Raw genomic sequence first — 20,070 nt, 5'->3', positions numbered from 1 at the left:
TCTTTTCATTGGTTTAGATAGATGACGCATCCTATAGCTAATGTTCTACTTGCGCACATTGAACTTTCGTCACATATTCTTTTTATGTATAGTATATTAAAAATCTGCAGAGCAGCTGTGTAGGAACTCGCAGCATATTCGTAGTAGTTCCCTTCTCTTCTGTATTTTACCACTAAAGGGAAAAAAAGAAAAAAAAAAAAAAAAAAAAAAAATGAAAAGTAAAATTATAATCCATTGAATTTTCAAAATTATTTCTAAGATTATTTGATATTCGAAAGTTTTACGTATTTGAGACAGCATATATCCCGCACGTATAGTTCAAGTTTCAACACAACTTATGATTAATCAAAAAAGTATCTGTGTAAATAGTGACAAGCTGATAGTGAGCTGCGTTCGTGATAGTGATAAAAAGTTCACGTGAATGGAATATATTACTGTCATGTAGTACAATGACGTATAAACGTCAGGAATATACAAAGTACTTATTTTTTTTTAACTATTATCATGGGATCCAGATTAAGGTAATTCTAAGATTTTTATTATTTACATTATATTCTATTATTAGTATATAGTATCATAGATAAGGATCTATCATTTATAATAGTGTATACACTAGTATATAATAAATATTTTTTTATCTGTAAGTTAAGATCGTTAATACTTTCTGTATGTTTGTATTAGAATCTAACTAGAAAATGTATATTATTCTTACTTTTATATATGTGTGTGTGTGTGTGTGCACGCATATGTGTATGTGTATATATATATATATATATATATATATATATATATATATATATATATAAAATTACACAAAGTATAAAGTTTAAATTTTATTTTTAAATATATAGATAGTATTATTATTTTAGATATTCTACAGACAGATGGTGGAAATAAATCTATTGATATCACAATTGTTTAACTAATACCTTAGTTTTTTTTTATTTTTTTTATTTTTAATATATATATATATATGCATTTAAAATGTAGATCAAGTCGATTGATCGATATAATAAAAATATTTGTTAACTAAGTAGTAATATAGTTTTAACAAGATTTTTTTCATAAAAAATATTTTATGCTTTATAAAATATATATTTAAGTTTGATTCGAGTTAAAATGAAGATAAACAAAACAAAAAAGAATTAAATAGCTATACTTTGTTCAATATTTATTTATATGTATTATTCAGTCATCTTTTTTTATATCTTAACGTTACATTATATATAACATTTATAACATGTTTTCAGGGAGGATGTTAAGCAGCTATTTGAATGTTTTTGTGAAATTGCTGCACCAGTTAGCAACAAACAAGCTTGGATTCTTCAAAAATATCCAAGTTCTTTTTCAGATGAAGAGATCTTGAAATCAGTCCCTAAATTTGCATATCCCTGTGAGATAGAAAAGTAATGTATATGTATATATATATATTTTTTTTTTGTTTTTGTCTATGTGTGTGTTACATATCGATTATTGAAAAATATATTTTTTTTTAAATTGTAATATAATAATATTGATTCTCAATGTTAACTGTTATTGTTCTTAGTTTACTGGTACAGCACTTCTCATTTGTGCTTACTAGTATAGATTCAAAATGGACCTTTGGTTTTTGTCGGCATGATCCAAAAACAGAGACCGCATTAGTGGTCTTGAGTGCATTACCATGGCATGAAACATTTTATAAGTTAGTATTTCATATTTAGAAAAAAAAAATATATATAAGTATTATATGTGTTATTTTGTAACATGTAGCCTTATTTAATATTTATATTTTTTTAAAATAATATGTTATTATATATTTAGATTATTGAATCATATTGCATCTTTAACAAATAATGGAAGTGGAGAAGATCTTTGGAAATTTCTTGAGAAGGTACACAGCTGTGGTGTTCCAACACCTGGAAATTCAATATCTATACCAATACCAAGTCTTAATTCTGTAAGTTATACAAACTTATAAATTGCAAATTAATTATTGATGACTTTGAATTTATATTTCATACAAAATGCTAAAAAAGAAAAAAAAAACAAAAAAAGAAAAAGAAAACAGAATTTAAAAATATTATACATTTATTTTCAGAATTTTGTTTGCCAAAGTCCTAAGCAATTTCAATTACCCAGTATTCCAGAAAATGTGAGCAATTATTTTCTTAATGTAAATTAGAAAAAAATTAAAAATATATCTAGATAATAGATATACTAATATATAACGAAGAAGCCACATAATTTTATATATTTACAGAGAAATTTGACAGAATATTATAGTGCTGTTGATGCTCATAATATGATGGTAGTATTCGCATCTATGCTATATGAACGACGCATTATTTTTACTTCTAAACGTTTGTCAAGGTTAAGTGCATGTGTACAAGCATGCAATGCTTTAATTTATCCAATGATTTGGCAGCATATATATATCCCAGTACTTCCATTATCTTTAATGGATTATTTATTAGCACCAATGCCATTTCTGATAGGTGTACCTGCTCCAACACTTCAGGTAACTATTACTTTGTTACATTTATTTTATATTGAAAAAGATTTTAATAAAAATCTTTGATAATTTTTTTTTTCCAGAGAGTTCACAAAAGTGATTTAGGTGAAGTTGTTATTTTAGATGCTGATAACAATACCATTGAGTCTCCTTTTCAAGATTTGGAATCTTTACCTCAAGATGTAGTGTGTATACATACTTATTTATGTATCTTGAATAATGAATGTATTCACAGGAATTATAGTTCATTTTTAAAAATAAATAAAAAGTTTTTTTATTTCAGGTAACAAATTTAAAAAAAGCATTACGCAATAGACCTGCCTTACTTGGGGATGGAGTGTCTAGGGCATTTTTACGAGCATTAGTACAACTGACTGCAGGATATAGAGAAGCATTAACTTTGCAACAAGGAGAACGTATAACATTTGATCAAAATGCATTTGTAGAAAGTAGACCATCTTCTATGCAACCTTTTCTACGAAAAATGTTAGAACTTCAAATCTTTCAACAAGTATGTGTAACTTGTAAGTTTTTTACTAACAAATTTGCAAATGCTGGATCATAACACTTTTCAAAATTATTTCCATATTTTGATGTATTAACTGTATGACAAGGTATTGATTAAGAAACAAAAAATATATTTTTTATAATGTATATATATATATATTTTTTTTTTTTAATTACTTTATGTATTATAAAGATATCAATATTGATAAAATCAAATATGTATATTTTAGTTTATAGAAGAAAGATTAAATATGCTCAATTCTGGACTTGGCTTCTCAGATGAATTTGAGATGGAAGCATGCAGTTATTCAGTCAAATCTAGCAATAAATTTATGCAACAATATAGAGAATGGACTTATGCTATGCGAAAAGAAAGTTCAGCATTTTTCCGGAGCGTGAAGGATAAAGTGAGTCATTTAAAAAACACAATTTTATAACTTCTTTTTCGTTATTGTACTATGTATTAATTGATAAGTAAAAGTTCCAATAAAATTTACTTAATTAATCGTAGGCAAATCCAGCAGTAAAATATGCAGTTAAATCTGTAAGTTCAAAGAATCTTTACACAAAAATATATTTAATGATAGTAGTAGTAGAGAAAATAATTTCTTTTTTTTTTTTTCTTTAATTAGAGCGAAATATAGACAAAGCAAAATATACTTATATAAAAATTAATTACAGGTTAAAGATAGAGGGAAAGATATGAAGACAGCATACAAAGGATTGAAATGGAAGGGTGAGTTATTTATTTATTTTTTATTTCATTCGTATAAATGATGGCTTAGAGTCATATATATCTTTATCTATATTATTAATAAATAATTATTTAAAAATATTTTAATATAGGACGATCAAATAGAAGTGAAAATAGTATGAGATTTCATCAACCAAGATCTGCACCCAGTTCGCCTACTCTAGATAGAAATCCTATTGGATTTACGGCACCACCTAAATCTCCCAATGGATTTACTGCTACGACTAGTTATCGAAAGGAATTACGTTTACGTAATAGCAATTTTACAGATCCGAGGTAAAAGATCTATTTTTTCATTAATATGATATCGTTAATAGATAAATAATTATGATAAAAATATGTAATGTCTTGCAAAAATATTATATTATATTTTTGTTGTACCAGAAATGTGTGCTTTATTTATCCTAACAGAAAACAATACTCACCATTAAGTCCAAGTTCTCCTGATGAGTCAGAATCACCACCAGAACGTATAAATATAGATCTTATGCATGAACTTCGGGATGTAATATTTCCAAATATACCACCTGTGGATAGAACTGTAAGTAATTTATTAAATATTATTTGTTTCATTTAATGAAAAAATAATTGAGAAGTTATAAAATATATCAGTTATAATTTAAGATTAAACTTTACTCAAGTAACAACAATTACTATTTCATGTTGATTTTTAAGAATATATAAAAATATATATATATATATATTTACTATCAGTTTAAGCACATTTAATGAAAAATAATACAGGTAATAGCATGATGTATGTGCATGACAATATATGTCAATTATTCTACTTTAATTTTTTTTTTTTTTTATTATATATATATAAAAATGAATCAAAGTATAAATTAGAATATATCAGATTTCTTTTTTTGAATAAATATATTATATATAATTTATATTTTATTTATCATTCAATTATTTTTTATTTAACTATTCATAGGTGAATCATTGATTATACATATTTATAAAACTTCTTATGCTTCTATGTGAATGTCAAATATTAATGTATATTTGTTATTTATTTGTTCGTAAAATTGTTTTGCTATTGTGATGTGCTAAATGTTATCATTATATGTGATCAATACATTCTTCATAAAAATAAAATTGGCACGATTCAACTATCACAAAAATGTTAAAGATCATTATTATATTAGTGCTCATAAAAATACGCATGTGCGACATAGATATATCTTAATTATTTCCTTAAATAATTTTCAAAATTTGTATTACGTTTTTGTAAAAATGGTGCTATTACTGAGAGCTACATGAAGACACATTTTTAAAACAATTTATAATTTAATGCATGCAATAGCATGAAATCTTGTAAATGTATATATGAAAGAAATGAATTATAAACATCTTCTTTTTTAATTTTAATTTCATTTAGTATAGATTTATATTCATTAAAAATAAAAGTGTCTCATGCACCACCTTTCAGTTGAAGCCAGTACGCAGTTTAGACAGCTTGAGATCTGCATGGAGTGGGCATTCACGACATGGCCCCCTACCTCGTACTGTTGTCAGAAACATTCATGAAATATCCCCTCCAAAAAGTACTTCATCTTGCATCCAACCAACATCCATCATGAATAGTACAGTTGAACAATGTAATACTTCAATGGAAGCATTACAGATAAATCTAAACAAATCTTTTAATAATGATTCATTGTCTGCTAAATCAAACAGAATTACTTCTGAAACAGATTCAGAAGCATGTCTCATACATACTTCATCCTCTGTACATGGATTATCTGCACAGTCTAATTTTTTACGTGATTTATATACATGCAATGAATGGATTACACCTGCTATCAATGTTCCTCATTACTTACAAAACGACATTAAACACCAAAAATCACAGTCCAAAGTTCATTCGCAGAACGTAACTAAACATGATTATAAAAATATTTTTACAAATATTGATTCAATATTGAAAAAACAAAATGACAATGTAAGTGATAATTGCATTTTAACTACCAATTCTTTTCAAGAAACTGAGGATGATCCTTTTGATACAAGCAAAGTGTTTATTCCCTCCTATTTACAAAAACCATTGTTTCATTCCACAAATCCATCTTTGTCTACTAATTCTGACATACCAATCCATCCTGTAAGTACTACTACATCCTGTTCTGCACAAGTTAAGGTAAACATCATAGTTCATTGTTGTTATTATTTATATATATAATTTTCTTCATTTAATTTAAAAGTAGTACTTACATTTTATATTATAATTATATAATTATAAAATGTAAGTAAAGTAAAATTTTTTTAAATTTACAATTTTCATTATTTGTATTTTTAAAAATTGTTATGCAAGAACTAAATTGTATATAGATACATTGCATTGATATTTTGTATGATTGATGTAAATGGATTTATAATTGGAAGTATGATTTGTACTTCTGTCATTTATGTTAATTTTTGTTGTTTTTTTTTTGTTACAGAGTTCGCCAGAAGTGCCAGATTTAATCAGATTAGATTCTACAAATAGCAATGATGATTTTGACCCATTACTTTCTAAATCTTCAGTATTTTCCAATACAAAGCAAATGACACAGTCCCTACATATTCCAGAAATGGGTGAAGGTCTTAGTAATCCTTTATATCCATATTTTCAACCTTTACACAGTGCAAAAGATATACAACATTCGCATAAACCTTCTGATAGTGTTGGTGATTTGGATCTATTACAAGCATATGGTTTAGATTTTGATAAATTTAGTGTAACTAACGGTGCATCGCCAACAAAAAGTTCAGTAGCATCTACACAAAATGCACCTGGAAACAGTATTAAAAATATGGATAATGCTTTTAGCTTATCGCTCGGCACATCTACAGTTAAATCACAAAATAATTGGACAAAATTTGAATAGATAAAAAAAATTAGAAATCGCATATCGTAATTGTATATATCGGTTTTTGTTATTTATCACTATATATCTGCAGCATAACTTGTATATTTTCTTTTGAAGATAATTGAATGCAGCAAATGTTCATAATAATATTATATTGGAACATAGAGTATTGTTACTTTCATTGATAGAAAGTGTATCGTTCCTATCCTGATGCACAATTATGAATTTAATATAACTGTTTATATTTAAAATTTCTTGTAATCTAATTATTTACAAAACATACTTATTTGTACATAATTATTAAATTTTATTATTATTATTATTATTATTATTTTCCTGTTATCTACAATTAAATCATTTTTATTATGTACATATTTCATTCTAATAAGTATCCCTCAAGAGTTTTAATCTAAAAGTATTATAGATAAAATCAGCTCAGGGAAACAAGCATTGTAAGGCAGATTCACATACATCAATTTAAAGTTTGGATTTTATACCATAATTAAAAAATCATTGAAATTATCCAATTCATATTTTAAGATTTATTCTAAACAAGTGATTTATAGTAATACAATAATTTAATCATATAAAATATATAGTACACATAAATAAAGATGTTATACATATACAGGAAGGATAATTTTCCACATATACATACCTATATGTTGGATGAGAAAAATTTGTTATTTTATAGGTAAATATTACGATGATTTAATTACTCAATTGTAGTGTAAATGTTATGTAGCTCCTTAAGGGTATCATTTTAATTGTAAATGTATTATTTAATAAGCACATTATAAGCCAACTGCAGATATTAGTATAGCAGATATTGATATAGAAATGTATCAAATAGAACAAATTAAATTTAGTAAATTTTATTACTTAGATTCCTTGTTAGATTTTCATTATAACAATTTTAATAATTGTTATACATTATTATTGGTAATGTTTTACGAATAAAAAAATATAAAAAAAAATGTAAAAAAAGAAAAAAAAAAAAAGAAATTAATTTAAATAATTTATTTAATTCTAGTTGAGATATTTGATGTAACACATCAAACTAAAAATTCTCCTTATTCAGCATCAATGTTTTATTATCTGTTCTGTAAAATTTACACAAAAAGGAATTTAACATATATTTTAGCTATACCGTTTTATTCATTTATTTTTGGAAGATACCTTTGGCCCATTTTTATACACGTGTTTTCTGTAAAGTAATAAATATGCTATAAATATCACATTAAATGTGCTACTTAGTTTAATACTTTTCGAAACGCAAATTGCGTTATGTTTAAGAAAACATTTTATTTTTATCGTCTATATATATTTATGGACTAAATGAAAATATATAGCTCTTCAATACCCGCCAAAGATCACGTGCATAAAAGCGTGCTCTTACTATCGTTTACAAACGTATAAACATAAAACTTGTTTGTATCAATAGTAACTCATTTATCTAGGATGTATTTCATTATAAAATTAAATGCTTAAATAAATAAATAATACATAGGTAAATTCTAAAGGCTATAAAATCGCATATAAATATTAGATAGTTAAAACAGCTGTTATAGCATCAACTATTCTCTGTAATTCTCCTTCACTATTAGTCATTTTTTCTTCATTACTCTTTTGTACATCAAGAGGTACTTTAGTATAATAGTCAGTAATAGACATAGCTTGTTTAATATTTTGTATAATTTCTGTTAATTGTACTTCTTTCTTTTTAAGTTTTTCTAATTCTTTTTTTGGATCAATTAAACCCTAGAAAGAAAAATTATTGTTATTGCGCATTTTGTATACAGTCATAAAGATATAAATAACATTATTTCGTAAGTACCTTTAGCAATAGGTGTACTTGAAGTTTATCAGTTATTGTAACAATAGCACATCCCAAAGGAGGTTTTTCTAAGCTAATTGTGGAATAAGCCAAAGTTTCTATTAAGTTCTGATATTTTACAATCCTATTTATCAATGTATGATCATCACACTTGATGTATCCCTCGGTTTTTAGTTTATTTGGTAGATTATAAGTCGCCCTTGCTGATCTAATATTTTTTATTACTTTTTGTGCAAAATCAATGTCTTTTTCTATTTCGTAATTTCTCCACGGACACTAATGAATAAATATTAGATATTTTTAAATATTGACAAAAGTTTCACATAATATAAAGTATAATATAGTTTCACTATAATTACCTCTATAATTTCAGGATAAGGACTAATGCATATGCTTGGATAAGTTTGTTTTTTACGAGGCAAACGCTGATAAAGTTCTTCAGTTATAAATGGCATAAAAGGATGTAATAATCTTAATCCAACATCAAGAGTTTTGAATAACACTTTTCTTGCTTGCAATTTAGCATCATTATTATTACTTTGAAATATTGGCTTGAGATATTCCTATAAATATTTGTTATTTTATAATCATACAAAAATGAAATATTTCTTTCGAATAATTCATAATAATTATAAAATATATTTACCAAGTAAACATCACACAGATCATACAACCACATATTATAACATGCAGTTGTTGCTGTTGTAAAATCATATTGTGCCATAGCTTCATCGCAGGTATTAACAGTATAGCTTACTCTTGAGAGCATCCATAAATCTACATTTGTTTCTTTACCTGTTAACTGTGAACATTTTTTTTTTTAGAAATAATTTATTAATTGTACAAATTTATATGCAAGAAATGTATAATTAGTCACATAACTTTATGATTTTAAAAAATTAATAAAATATAAATATTTACTTGAGAATTATTGGTGTTCTTATGATCTTTACATGCACATTGTGGTAACATTGCATTTTGTTCTGTACGAAAAACAGCTTTTTCATGTTCATTGAAGGTTTCCATATGATTATACCAACGATATAAATGAGGATAATTTGAAAACTGAACATCCAGAGAATTCAAAATGTTATAAATTTTAACATCACTTTGAGATGGTGTATATCCATCAAGATAAGGATAATTTTCTAAATAATTATTTAATGCATCTTGTATGCATGTTTCATTTAAAGTTGATTGGTACCACTTGTAATCACCAATTATACCAATTCCATTCTAAATGAATAACATTATACATTAATAAATTAATTCTGAAAACAATCTATCCGTCAAATCTTACCGATTGAGATTCGTCATAATTTAATTCAGAACCTAAGTACATCAATGCAAATTTAGTTGCATTCCAAATTTTATTGCAGAAGAATCTGTAACCTTGGACGCGAAGAATATCTAGATTGATATCACGACCTTGCGTAGTATAAGCACAAAGAGCAAATCGTAAAGCATCGGTTCCACATTCAGGTATGCCTTGCGGATAATCCCGTTTCTGTCCTTCGATGGCTCGTTTAAGTTCATTTGGATCTATATTTGAATCTAAGAGTTGTTTGTGAAGGTTCTGAAAACAAAATGTTTTCTCAATAAACATATCATTAAATATCATTTTATTGTCATATTATGTTCTATAATACCTCCAAAGATATTCCCTTGATCACATCCATTGGATCAATTACATTACCTAGAGATTTACTCATTTTTCTTCCATGAGCATCTCTTACCATAGCATGTAAATATACTTCCCTGTTGAAATACATTTATAAATATTTATGAATAATATATAAATATATATAATACGTACTTGAAGGGTAGCTGCCCTAACAATTTTTGCCCTAGAAATACCATTCTTGCAACCCAAAAGAATAATATATCATGTCCCGTTTCCAATAATGTACCTGGATAAAAAGCTTTCAGATCTTCTGTCTGTTTAAAATTATAAGATTTAAATATATATCTAATTTTCTTTTATTTCTAATAAATATATTGTGGTACATTGTAATTTACTTACATTATCAGGCCATCCAAATATAGAAAATGGAAATAGACCAGAAGAAAACCAAGTATCTAGAACATCAGGATCTTGTTCAAGAATAATGTCATTAATATCAAGACCATATTTTTTAGCTGCTTTTTCTTTAGCCTCGCTTTCAGAATGAGCACTAACCCAATATGTATCATCTGTCTAATAAAATGTATTATGCATTGAAATATGTTACGAAATTTTTTGTGTTTCAAGTTTTGCAAGATATTACCTTTCCTTTATTTACAATGTTATTTATATTTTTAATAAGATAAGCAGGAATACGATGGCCCCACCACAATTGTCGAGAAATACACCAATCTCTGATACCATCCATCCAGCGATACCATGTTTTTTTATATTGTTCTGGAATAATCTTTAAATCACCATCTTCTACTGCTTTCATAGCTGTTTTGGCCATTTCATCACATTTAATATACCTATAGAAAAATCAATTTCAATATCAGATATTATCTTAACATAGAATATTTATTATATATTCAATTTACCATTGTGGCTTTATGAGAGGTTCAACTACATCTTTGGATCGACTACATATTGGCACTACCATTGGATTATCTTTAATTTCAATAAACAAATTCTTTTCTTTTAAACTTTTTAGAATTGCCTTCCTAGCTTCAAATCTTTTCATTCCCTACAATTCCAAAATATATTTATTTTAAAAGGATTTCCTGTGTATAATATTAAATATGTATAAAAATATATATGTGAAATACCGTGAATTTCCCATAATCACCGATAATATTTCCATTGTCATCAAAGATGGTAATAAATGGAAGATTGTGCTTTTTTCCAATTTCATAGTCATTTGGATCATGAGCTGGTGTAATCTTTACAGCTCCTAAATTTAATTAATTTTAGTAAAAATATTTGTGGCACGTTGAAAATATTTTTACAAAAATTAACTGATATTTACCAGTACCAAACTCCATTTCAACAAATTCATCTGCAATAATAGGTATTCTTCTATCACAGAAAGGATGCTGTACATATTTTCCGATATATTGAATATATCGTACATCCTTTGGATGTACCGCAATTGCACTATCTCCTAACATTGTTTCAATACGAGTTGTTGCTATAATTATTTTGTCTGTAGAGTTTTCAATTTCATATGCAAAGAATACTAATACGCCAAATTCAATTTTTTCTTTGTAACCGGGAATAGATAACAAAGTGCGACCAGGCAATTCCATTTTATCAACCTGCAAAATATTATTTATATATTTGAAATATATAAATATAATTCTTGTAAAAACTCACTTCAATATCTGATATTGCACTTTTCAAACTACACGACCAATTGACAAGACGACTATTTCTGTAAATTGTCCCATCATCATGAAGTCTTATAAACGCTTCAGTCACAGCTCGACATAATTTTGGATCCATAGTAAAAGAAGCACGATCCCAATCAAAAGAACCACCTAATTTTCGTAATTGTGTATAAATTCTATCTCCTTTTCTGAAATATAAGTTTTTAATATAATAAAATAATAATTCGAAGAAATGTTAATTATGAATTATAATTAATACATATAAGTGTGACTCATTAAACTTACTCGTATTTCCATTGCCATACTTTTTCAATAAATTTCTCTCTGCCTATATCATGCCGAGTTTTTTGCTCTTCTCTCCAAAGTTTCTTTTCTACAACAACTTGAGTTGCAATACCAGCATGATCACAACCTGGATTCCAAAGAGTAGTACGTCCTTTCATACGATTCCTAAATCATACATTAAATTTAAATGAAATATATGTTTTTATTATAAACATAATAAGAAAAATTTACCATCTTGTAATAGCATCTTCAACAGCATTAGTTAAGGCATGACCAAGATGAAGAAAACCAGTTACATTTGGTGGTGGTATTACCATTACAAACTTTCCTTTAGGATTTGTCTCCAATATACTTTTTCTCTATAATAATTAATGATTAAAATAGCCAGAGCATAATATATATAAATCAATAAAATAATATTTAATATTTATACCCCATATTCAGGCTTAAAAAATCCTTGTTTTTCCCACCAGGCATACCAAGCAGCCTCTACATATTGTGGACTATATGTATCAGGCATTGCACCAGTAACATCTTTCTTTTCTCCCAGTGGTGTGTCTGCAGTATACAAGGCAGTATCCTTACTATCCTTTTTCTTATCAATTTTCTAAATATCATTAATAAATGATTAATAATAACTTCGACTTACATAATCAATTTAAAGAATTATAACAATATAAGATGATGATGAAATCTTACAATCTTATTGAATTATCTTGACGGATTTATATTTATGATATTTATATTATTTCATTTAGTTTAAGTCAATATTAAGTCAATATAAGCATAAAACTGAATATATAGAATATATTTATTAAAACGGAACTATTGACGATACCATATAAATTATAAATACCATATGGAAACAAAAACTATAGCTTGAAATTCAAAAAATAATTGATATGGAATGAATAATGTTCTCACCTCCGTTGTTTCTTTCACTTTAACCGGCTTGTCAGTTTCTTTTTTCTCTTGTTTCTGTTTAAACTTTTCCAGTTTTGCCATTTTCTTAGCTTCCTTTTGCAATTGCCTAGCTGTTTTTTCAGGCACATTTTCGCCGTTATTTGATTCTATCTTTGTATCAACCATCTTTGTATCAATAATTATTTTAATTTCAATTTTTGCCGGCGAACTAAGTAGTACCAGCTGATAATAGCGTTTTACAAATAACGGAGTTAACCATGTGCTTTCCACATGCAATCTACCAACAATTTTCCATCAAAAGCATCAGATAAATATTCTATCTACATATAAGACTGTTCATCATCTTTCGCTCAAAGCGTGTGTGACTTCAGCGACAGATAGGACAAAATATGAACTACAAGCACAAGTGGGGAATGCTATTTTCATCATGTGTCTATCGTATCGGTTTATAAGCTTGTGTCGGTTATACCCCTTTCACGCGACGTAACAATCGGTTTCGTGTATTTCAAGTAGGCAATCATTTAATCATGGAAACGACATGCATCTTTCAAGCGTGCATATAAAAATCAGTAGTGGGAGTACGAGCTTCTTTTCTTTTGCCATAGATTTCGAGGGGGCGCCACTGTACAAAAGTTTTTCTTTCCGAAAAATGTCAAAAAATTGGATTTACGCCAACAATGAAAAAAGGCGTAATTCTTGATCTATTTTAATGAGCAAGGTTTCAATTTAAAAACGAAAGTTTAATCTAAGAAACTGTTTTCTTTGAATTTTTAAAAAAGCTTTATATTTGTGAATAAAATATTCTCGAAAGAATATTATTTTTTAATACAATTTTTTTCAAAGAAAATAAAGCTTTTTCAAAAATTCATAAAGCGAAGTCTTAGAATAAACCTTTGTCTTTAAAATGAGATCTTGTTTATCAAAATCGATCAAGAATTACGTCTCTTCTAATCGTTGCTGTAAATCATTATAAAACCAGGAGTGATGAACAGTTATATCGAGAATACATCCATAGAATACTACTTCGTAAGTAGATTTTCCATCTACTTTAGAAATATTTTTGTATCAAAAAGTAAGATGGCATGTTAAAAAATAAGTATCTCTTATATATTGTTTATTTAATTTGTTATTAATTTATTGAAAATTAAGTTTATGAAATTTCTCAATTAAAATATTCTCACGAATGTAAATATTTGATTTCTTGTCCATAGAAATAAATATATAGTCTTTTCTACACATGTTATGCAGTTGATAATTATATATATATATATATATACACATGGTTTATGCCAAACACATGTGTAGCCGGTTTATAGCGCGAACAATACTAACCTAATGATTTATTTTAGTATATAAGATAAATAAGCACATTTTATCATAAATTTAATATTTGAATGTCAACTATTATATAAATATAAAAATGGATCGAACGAGTCTTGGAAATTCTTTGGGAAGAAATGTTAATTCTCCAAGAAAAAGAATGTCAATAGTTCAATCCTTGAAGAAAAATAGTTCGTAAGTACGATTTTATGTAATTGTCAATTGAAACGGTATCATTTTCTATGTCTTATAAAATATTATCTTTTCAGAGGATTGAGTATGTCTGGGAGATCAAATCAGTCTGTACAAGTAATTTGTAGAACTCCAGGTCATGTTGTCGAAAGTTTTGGTTCGTCTTTACCTGTTCTTGTCACGGAAGCTTTAACATTTGTTGATAAAAATACAGCCGTTAGTGTTAGTGTATCAGCAGATGGATGGGCTTGGCTCATATGTGGACGTAGAATTTTAGTATGGCAATGTAAAACTACAATACATGATCCTAAACAAAGAAGAATATTTAAAAGTCAGTGTCGTGAATTACAATTACCTCAAAGTGATCTTGCTCATAAAGCTGAATGTATAGCCGTATGGCTGCCTCAAGGACAACAGGTTCTTTAAATTATATATTGACAGAAATATTTATGATAATTATATAATAGAATTATTATAATTCAATTATACAGTCAATTATAATAATTTAAATTTTTTTTTATAAAAAGATAAATAGAGATAATAATATATTATATTAGGTTCCAAGTTGTATGGCAGTTTCACCAGAAGGTATTGTAAGATTTTGGACCAGTATAGCTCATGAAGGATCATCCGTAGAAACAAGTGCTGAACTTGCTGGACAAGAAGTTAATTGTCTAACATATATCCCAGGCCATGGTTGTATTTTAGCTACAACCACATGTACAGTAGCACTTTTACAACCACAATTTGTTGGTGGAAAAAATAGTATTGTTTGTCGTGTCCTTAGAACAAGTCAAGGATGGTTGGGTGGTATTGGACGTAGAATGACATCTCTTATTTTTGGAGCTATTCCGCAATCGCCAGTTGCAGAAACGGTATTTTATAAATTTTTATCACAGATATAGATAAGGTTATGAATTGATATTGCTACATAAATATATATAAATGAATTTTTTAGAAATTAGTGAAAGTTATATGTTCAGGACTTGGAGAAAAAGGATCAAGGGTTTTGATTCTTGCTGGATTATCATTACAATATTGGTCATTTCCGCATAATGAACAAGAAAAAATGGAATTTGATGAAGATATTAGTCATATGGTCTCACAAGCATTTCAAAGAAAAGTTTGGGTTAGAATTAAAGAGTTTTTCACAAAAAGTTATTAATTATAATCATTATTTACAAATATATTAATACTTTTTAATTTATAGGAATCAAGTGCATGTAATCCACAAAGTATGGATACTTGGTTAATTGATATGCAATTTTGTGAAGAAGGAATAGTGCTTCTAATGGCAGCCCACTGTGCTGATATTTCCATGCAAATTTATTTTGCTCTTGGTAATAAATTTATATTGTCCAATTTTATCCCAATTACTTTTTATAATTTTATAATTCACTTTTAACTTTTTATATTATATTTTACCATATGTTTTTGTAGGATTAATACCTTTGTCTGGCATATCTATGGCAAATAGTTTCAAATGGTTTATTCCTGTGAAATTTGATTATATTCTCTTTTATCATGTTGACATAGAAACAATTTTACTTTCTCATCGTTTCATACTGTGTGGCTGGGAAGCAATTATATATGATCAATTTAATGTTATTGTAGTCAATTGTAAGTGTTCTTTGCAATACTATTATATGTTATATAGAGTGGTTCAAAGAATTAAGTACATTTATTTTTTTAGGTGCTTCTGAACACGAACAAGATAAAATAGAATTAATTAGAGGTAAAGAAGACAGTATATTGGGAGGAGCTTTATGTTCTGGAACACCAGTACTATTTACAAAAAATGTTGGACTTGTTTCTATTATACCAACAGATTTTTCATCACAAGACTTTAATACGTTCGTTTTTTATTTAATGATATTAATAATTTAATAATTATTTTTGTTGAATAATAATTTTTATTTATTATTTATAGGAACTACACAGATATCAATACTTCCCTAGATTATAATTATAAAAATGATCAAACAGCACATAACTTTTCTCTACTTACAAGTAATGATGAATTGCAAGATATGTTTTATAGTTCTGATGGTGCCACACAATTAAGAGCTGCGTTTTTACTTAGTTTACGTCAAAATAAGGTACAAAGAACATAATATTGTGAAAAAATGAAATATATTATTAATAATAATGATTAATGTAGAATATTTAATTTTATAGTTACAATGTGAAGAAATTTTAACGCAATTATTTCCTCTGCAAGAAGAACCTGTGATGGATATTGATGCAATTCTTGATACACTAGCTTTGAAAGTTGCAAAAGATTTAATTGATGATTATCCAGCAAATGATCCACGTTGGACAAATCATAGAGATTTATGTAATTATAATTATTATTTTTCATCTATCTAATTATTTTTTTATAAAATCATTAAACTTTATGAATGTTTCTTTTTGTTTAGCTATGACAATCAATGCTGTTACCGCTATTCAAATACCGCATCAATTAGAAGGAAAACAAAAAGCATTAGATCTATTTGTATCATTTTTAAAAGAACATAATTTATGGGATAGAGTAAGTATTGAATTATAATTTGATTATTTCAAAAAATATATTTATTATTCTCATTATAACGTTTATGTCTTTATAAAGTTTTGTGCGGTAACATATAGAGGAATAATCATGTCTACATCGCATGTTCTTAGCGAATATGCCGAAAAAATAGTTGCTGCTATGACTATATATAATCTTCAAAATAGGTATACTTTTATATGAAATTTTTATCAAAATTAAAATTATATTTGACTTATGTTAACATTGATTATTTTTTAAGGAATCCAGAGCTTATTGATTCTATTATTGAACAAACATTGAATCCTGAAACATATGTTTCTGAAGAATTAACTTCACGTGATATATTTTATCGTGAAGTAAGTGCCGTACATTTATTCTTGCCTACTTTAGTAAGCAATGCAACTGAAGTCACACTATCAGAAAGACCAACGCATCAAGTTGCACAATATATAATGCAAGTAAATTCTATATTATTGGTAAGTACATATATAAGATTTTAACGTCATTTTATACAAATTTTTTCATAATTTCATATTTTTATAACAAGGGTGTGTTACACGAAGTAGTAAAATATCGACAGTATAATGCTGAGCGTTTTGTACCAACAAGATGTTCAAATGGTATAACAGAATATCTTCCTTGGACTGCAGCTCCTGGTAAACATGGTCTTCGAAATTGTCTTACTACAATGGTTTGTGTATTTTATTTTATATTTCAATATTGACTAAATCTTCTTAATCAAAGTTATTTTTTAATAAAAATTTTTTCATATATATGTATATACTGTTTTAATGAATTTTTAATTTTCAACATGTGCAGCATAATATGACTTTAAAACATGGTGTTACTGGAACGAATGATACAACAATAAGAAATGAATTATATGAACAACTAGTCAGCCTTATAGATCTTATATTAGATGGAAGAAAATGTCATTTAGAAAGTATTCGTGGTACTGAAAAATTTGAAATACTTTTAAAACAATATGAGACAGATAGAATGAATTTGATTCAACCCCTTAGTGAGTATTGTTGTATAAATGTTATTTTTATAATTTTTATATCGATACAATATATATAATTAATTATTAATATTTTCTTATAGTAAAGGAAGAACAATATGAAAATGCTGCCATGCTTGCTGAAAAATATTGTGATTTTGTATCTCTTGTACAAATTTGCGAATTAACAAATAATAAAAATAGACTTGATAGTTACATAGATAAATTTGCGTCACAAGATTTTGCAGGTTTTTTATTTTCATGGTAAATATATATTTGAATATATCTATTTTGTTATAATAATCTTATACTTAATATTTAAGATATGTAATTATTGAACATATAAAGGTACGTGAAAGATGGACGACAAGGGCAATTAGTAGAGAGATGTAGACGTGGTGGTTCGATCGAATTGACAGAAAAATTATCTGAACATCCCACTTTATCATGGGTGCAAGCAGTGTTGACGGATGAATTAAGATTTGCAGCTAATACACTTCACTCGTTAGCAGTACAAGAAACTGAATTAGTAACACGTAAAAAAGTATGTGTTTGTTATTCTTATAAAGATGATATTCCAAAAAATAATTTCATATAATTTTGTAAATAGTCTATGTTGTCATTGGCAAAACTGGCACTTCTTGCATCCGATGAACCTGAGTATGAAATAAAAGATTGTATAAAAAGTATTGACAATGAACTAGCTTTGATAGCTCATCAAGAAGATTTACCAACTGGAGTACTCACTACATATGGTTATGATATTGAAAAATTGAAAGTATTTACACCAGTAGAATTAATCACGGTATTAATATTAATTGATTACAATAATATTTTATACGTGATAAATATCATGATATTAATTACACTAATTTTTTTTATCTAGCTTTATACATCTGAAGATAATGTTATAGCAAGTGAATATGATTTCAAAAAAGCTTTAGATTTATTAGATTATGTTAAGCAAGAAGAGGAAAAGACTTCGTTAAAATTACGAATTTGGGCACGTGCAGCTCGAAGGGATTCATGGGAATCAGTTGAAAAAAATCCTAAGCAACAAGCACAAGGAACCATATTTTTTAAATTAATGGAGCTTGCATATATGATGGGTATGTTATACGTAAAATTATGCATGACTTTAATTTCATATATTTATAGTTCCATTTTTTACGCAGGTGGTAAAGTTAAAGAGTTTCTACCATCAATTGATGCACTTCTAATGGAACCTGAACTAGGAACTCTTGCAGCATCCAGTAATTTTCAATTTCTTGTCAAATTATTATATGAATATGCTTATGATAATTATTAACGTTAAAATATTTTTACGTGATATCATACAGTACTAAGTTTGTATTTTTCTATACAATAAATAAAAATTATATATAAACTGTCAACAAGTTGCTTTGTTATTGGATGAATAATATTCTATGTAAAGTTATTAAAATTATCCTTAAAAATCTATTATTCGGTACACTTTTTTCGAGAATAGTTAATACTAAATAGTTAATATTTCAAGAATAAATAATAATTTATAAACATTCTACATCGTTTTATGCTTATAATATCAACAAGAACGAACGCTCTAATAACTTTGAAGGTTTTTGAATCAGTTTCTGTTTGAACTTCAATCAGTAAACATTGCAATTCTTATATTCTATACGTATAATATTAAATTATCTATAGTTTTGTTAATTTTATAATTATTTAAACAATATATAAATAGACGGAGTAAATTAAACGGATATTTAAACAATAGAACGATTGTTTAAATATTAAAAAGATAGAAAACGTGAAAAACTTAAAATAATATCAATTAAAAATATCGATACTTCAAAACTTTCATATCGGGCTAATCGGCTTTGCGTAATATAAACATAAACGATACTTCGATTAACTTTGACGATTCGCGAGTTAGATTTCTTTCGCACTCCGACCAGTGCACATCGGTAATCTTTATTTCTAATCGCGAAAACTTATAAATTAATATTTTCGATAATTTCTAAATTAAATAAACAATTTTTAACATACACGTA

The 20,070-nt window shown here is 26.7% G+C and overlaps 3 protein-coding genes across 5 annotated transcripts; 2 read left to right on the top strand and 1 right to left on the bottom strand.

Annotated features, from left to right (window-relative positions):
• Positions 1-84: 84 nt before the first annotated feature.
• On the top strand, positions 85-9,378 carry LOC124951433 (DENN domain-containing protein 1A). Of its 3 annotated transcripts, XM_047499801.1 has the most exons (15): positions 86-521; positions 1,251-1,406; positions 1,547-1,684; positions 1,804-1,939; positions 2,081-2,134; positions 2,243-2,500; positions 2,578-2,679; positions 2,778-3,005; positions 3,232-3,408; positions 3,513-3,545; positions 3,683-3,737; positions 3,848-4,031; positions 4,167-4,296; positions 5,194-5,901; positions 6,203-9,378. In XM_047499801.1, exons 1-15 carry the CDS (start codon positions 505-507, stop codon positions 6,629-6,631), a joined length of 2,805 nt encoding a protein of 934 aa, XP_047355757.1. In that variant the 5' UTR covers positions 86-504; the 3' UTR covers positions 6,632-9,378. The 3 variants fall into 3 exon arrangements, with proteins under 3 accessions (XP_047355758.1, XP_047355757.1, XP_047355759.1); XM_047499802.1 differs by lacking the exon at positions 3,513-3,545 and having other exon boundaries at positions 85-521; XM_047499803.1 differs by lacking the exon at positions 5,194-5,901 and having other exon boundaries at positions 90-521.
• Positions 7,690-13,560, bottom strand: LOC124951431 (valine--tRNA ligase). The gene is made up of 18 exons (XM_047499799.1): positions 12,993-13,560; positions 12,502-12,675; positions 12,300-12,427; positions 12,069-12,233; positions 11,770-11,971; positions 11,423-11,711; positions 11,223-11,347; positions 10,995-11,140; positions 10,718-10,925; positions 10,474-10,647; positions 10,267-10,388; positions 10,100-10,208; positions 9,751-10,026; positions 9,372-9,686; positions 9,097-9,252; positions 8,810-9,013; positions 8,451-8,726; positions 7,690-8,374 (listed from the first exon to the last, which is right to left on the bottom strand). The coding sequence occupies exons 1-18, from the start codon at positions 13,155-13,157 to the stop codon at positions 8,159-8,161; spliced, it is 3,450 nt and encodes a 1,149-aa protein (XP_047355755.1). The 5' UTR covers positions 13,158-13,560; the 3' UTR covers positions 7,690-8,158.
• Positions 13,362-19,431, top strand: LOC124951432 (nuclear pore complex protein Nup133). The gene is made up of 21 exons (XM_047499800.1): positions 13,362-13,501; positions 13,598-14,018; positions 14,342-14,507; positions 14,582-14,921; positions 15,062-15,379; positions 15,463-15,633; positions 15,715-15,844; positions 15,945-16,124; positions 16,198-16,357; positions 16,435-16,603; positions 16,683-16,842; positions 16,925-17,037; positions 17,116-17,222; positions 17,297-17,513; positions 17,585-17,728; positions 17,857-18,058; positions 18,142-18,301; positions 18,386-18,581; positions 18,648-18,842; positions 18,924-19,146; positions 19,213-19,431. Exons 3-21 carry the CDS (start codon positions 14,413-14,415, stop codon positions 19,344-19,346), a joined length of 3,414 nt encoding a protein of 1,137 aa, XP_047355756.1. The 5' UTR covers positions 13,362-13,501; positions 13,598-14,018; positions 14,342-14,412; the 3' UTR covers positions 19,347-19,431.
• Positions 19,432-20,070: the final 639 nt, after the last annotated feature.

The sequence above is a fragment of the Vespa velutina genome, chromosome 9 (genome assembly GCF_912470025.1).
Source record: "Vespa velutina chromosome 9, iVesVel2.1, whole genome shotgun sequence".
Lineage (NCBI taxonomy): Eukaryota > Metazoa > Arthropoda > Insecta > Hymenoptera > Vespidae > Vespa > Vespa velutina.
The sequence above is the reverse complement of the archived record's forward strand: the minus strand, read 5'-3'. Positions and strand labels throughout refer to the sequence as shown.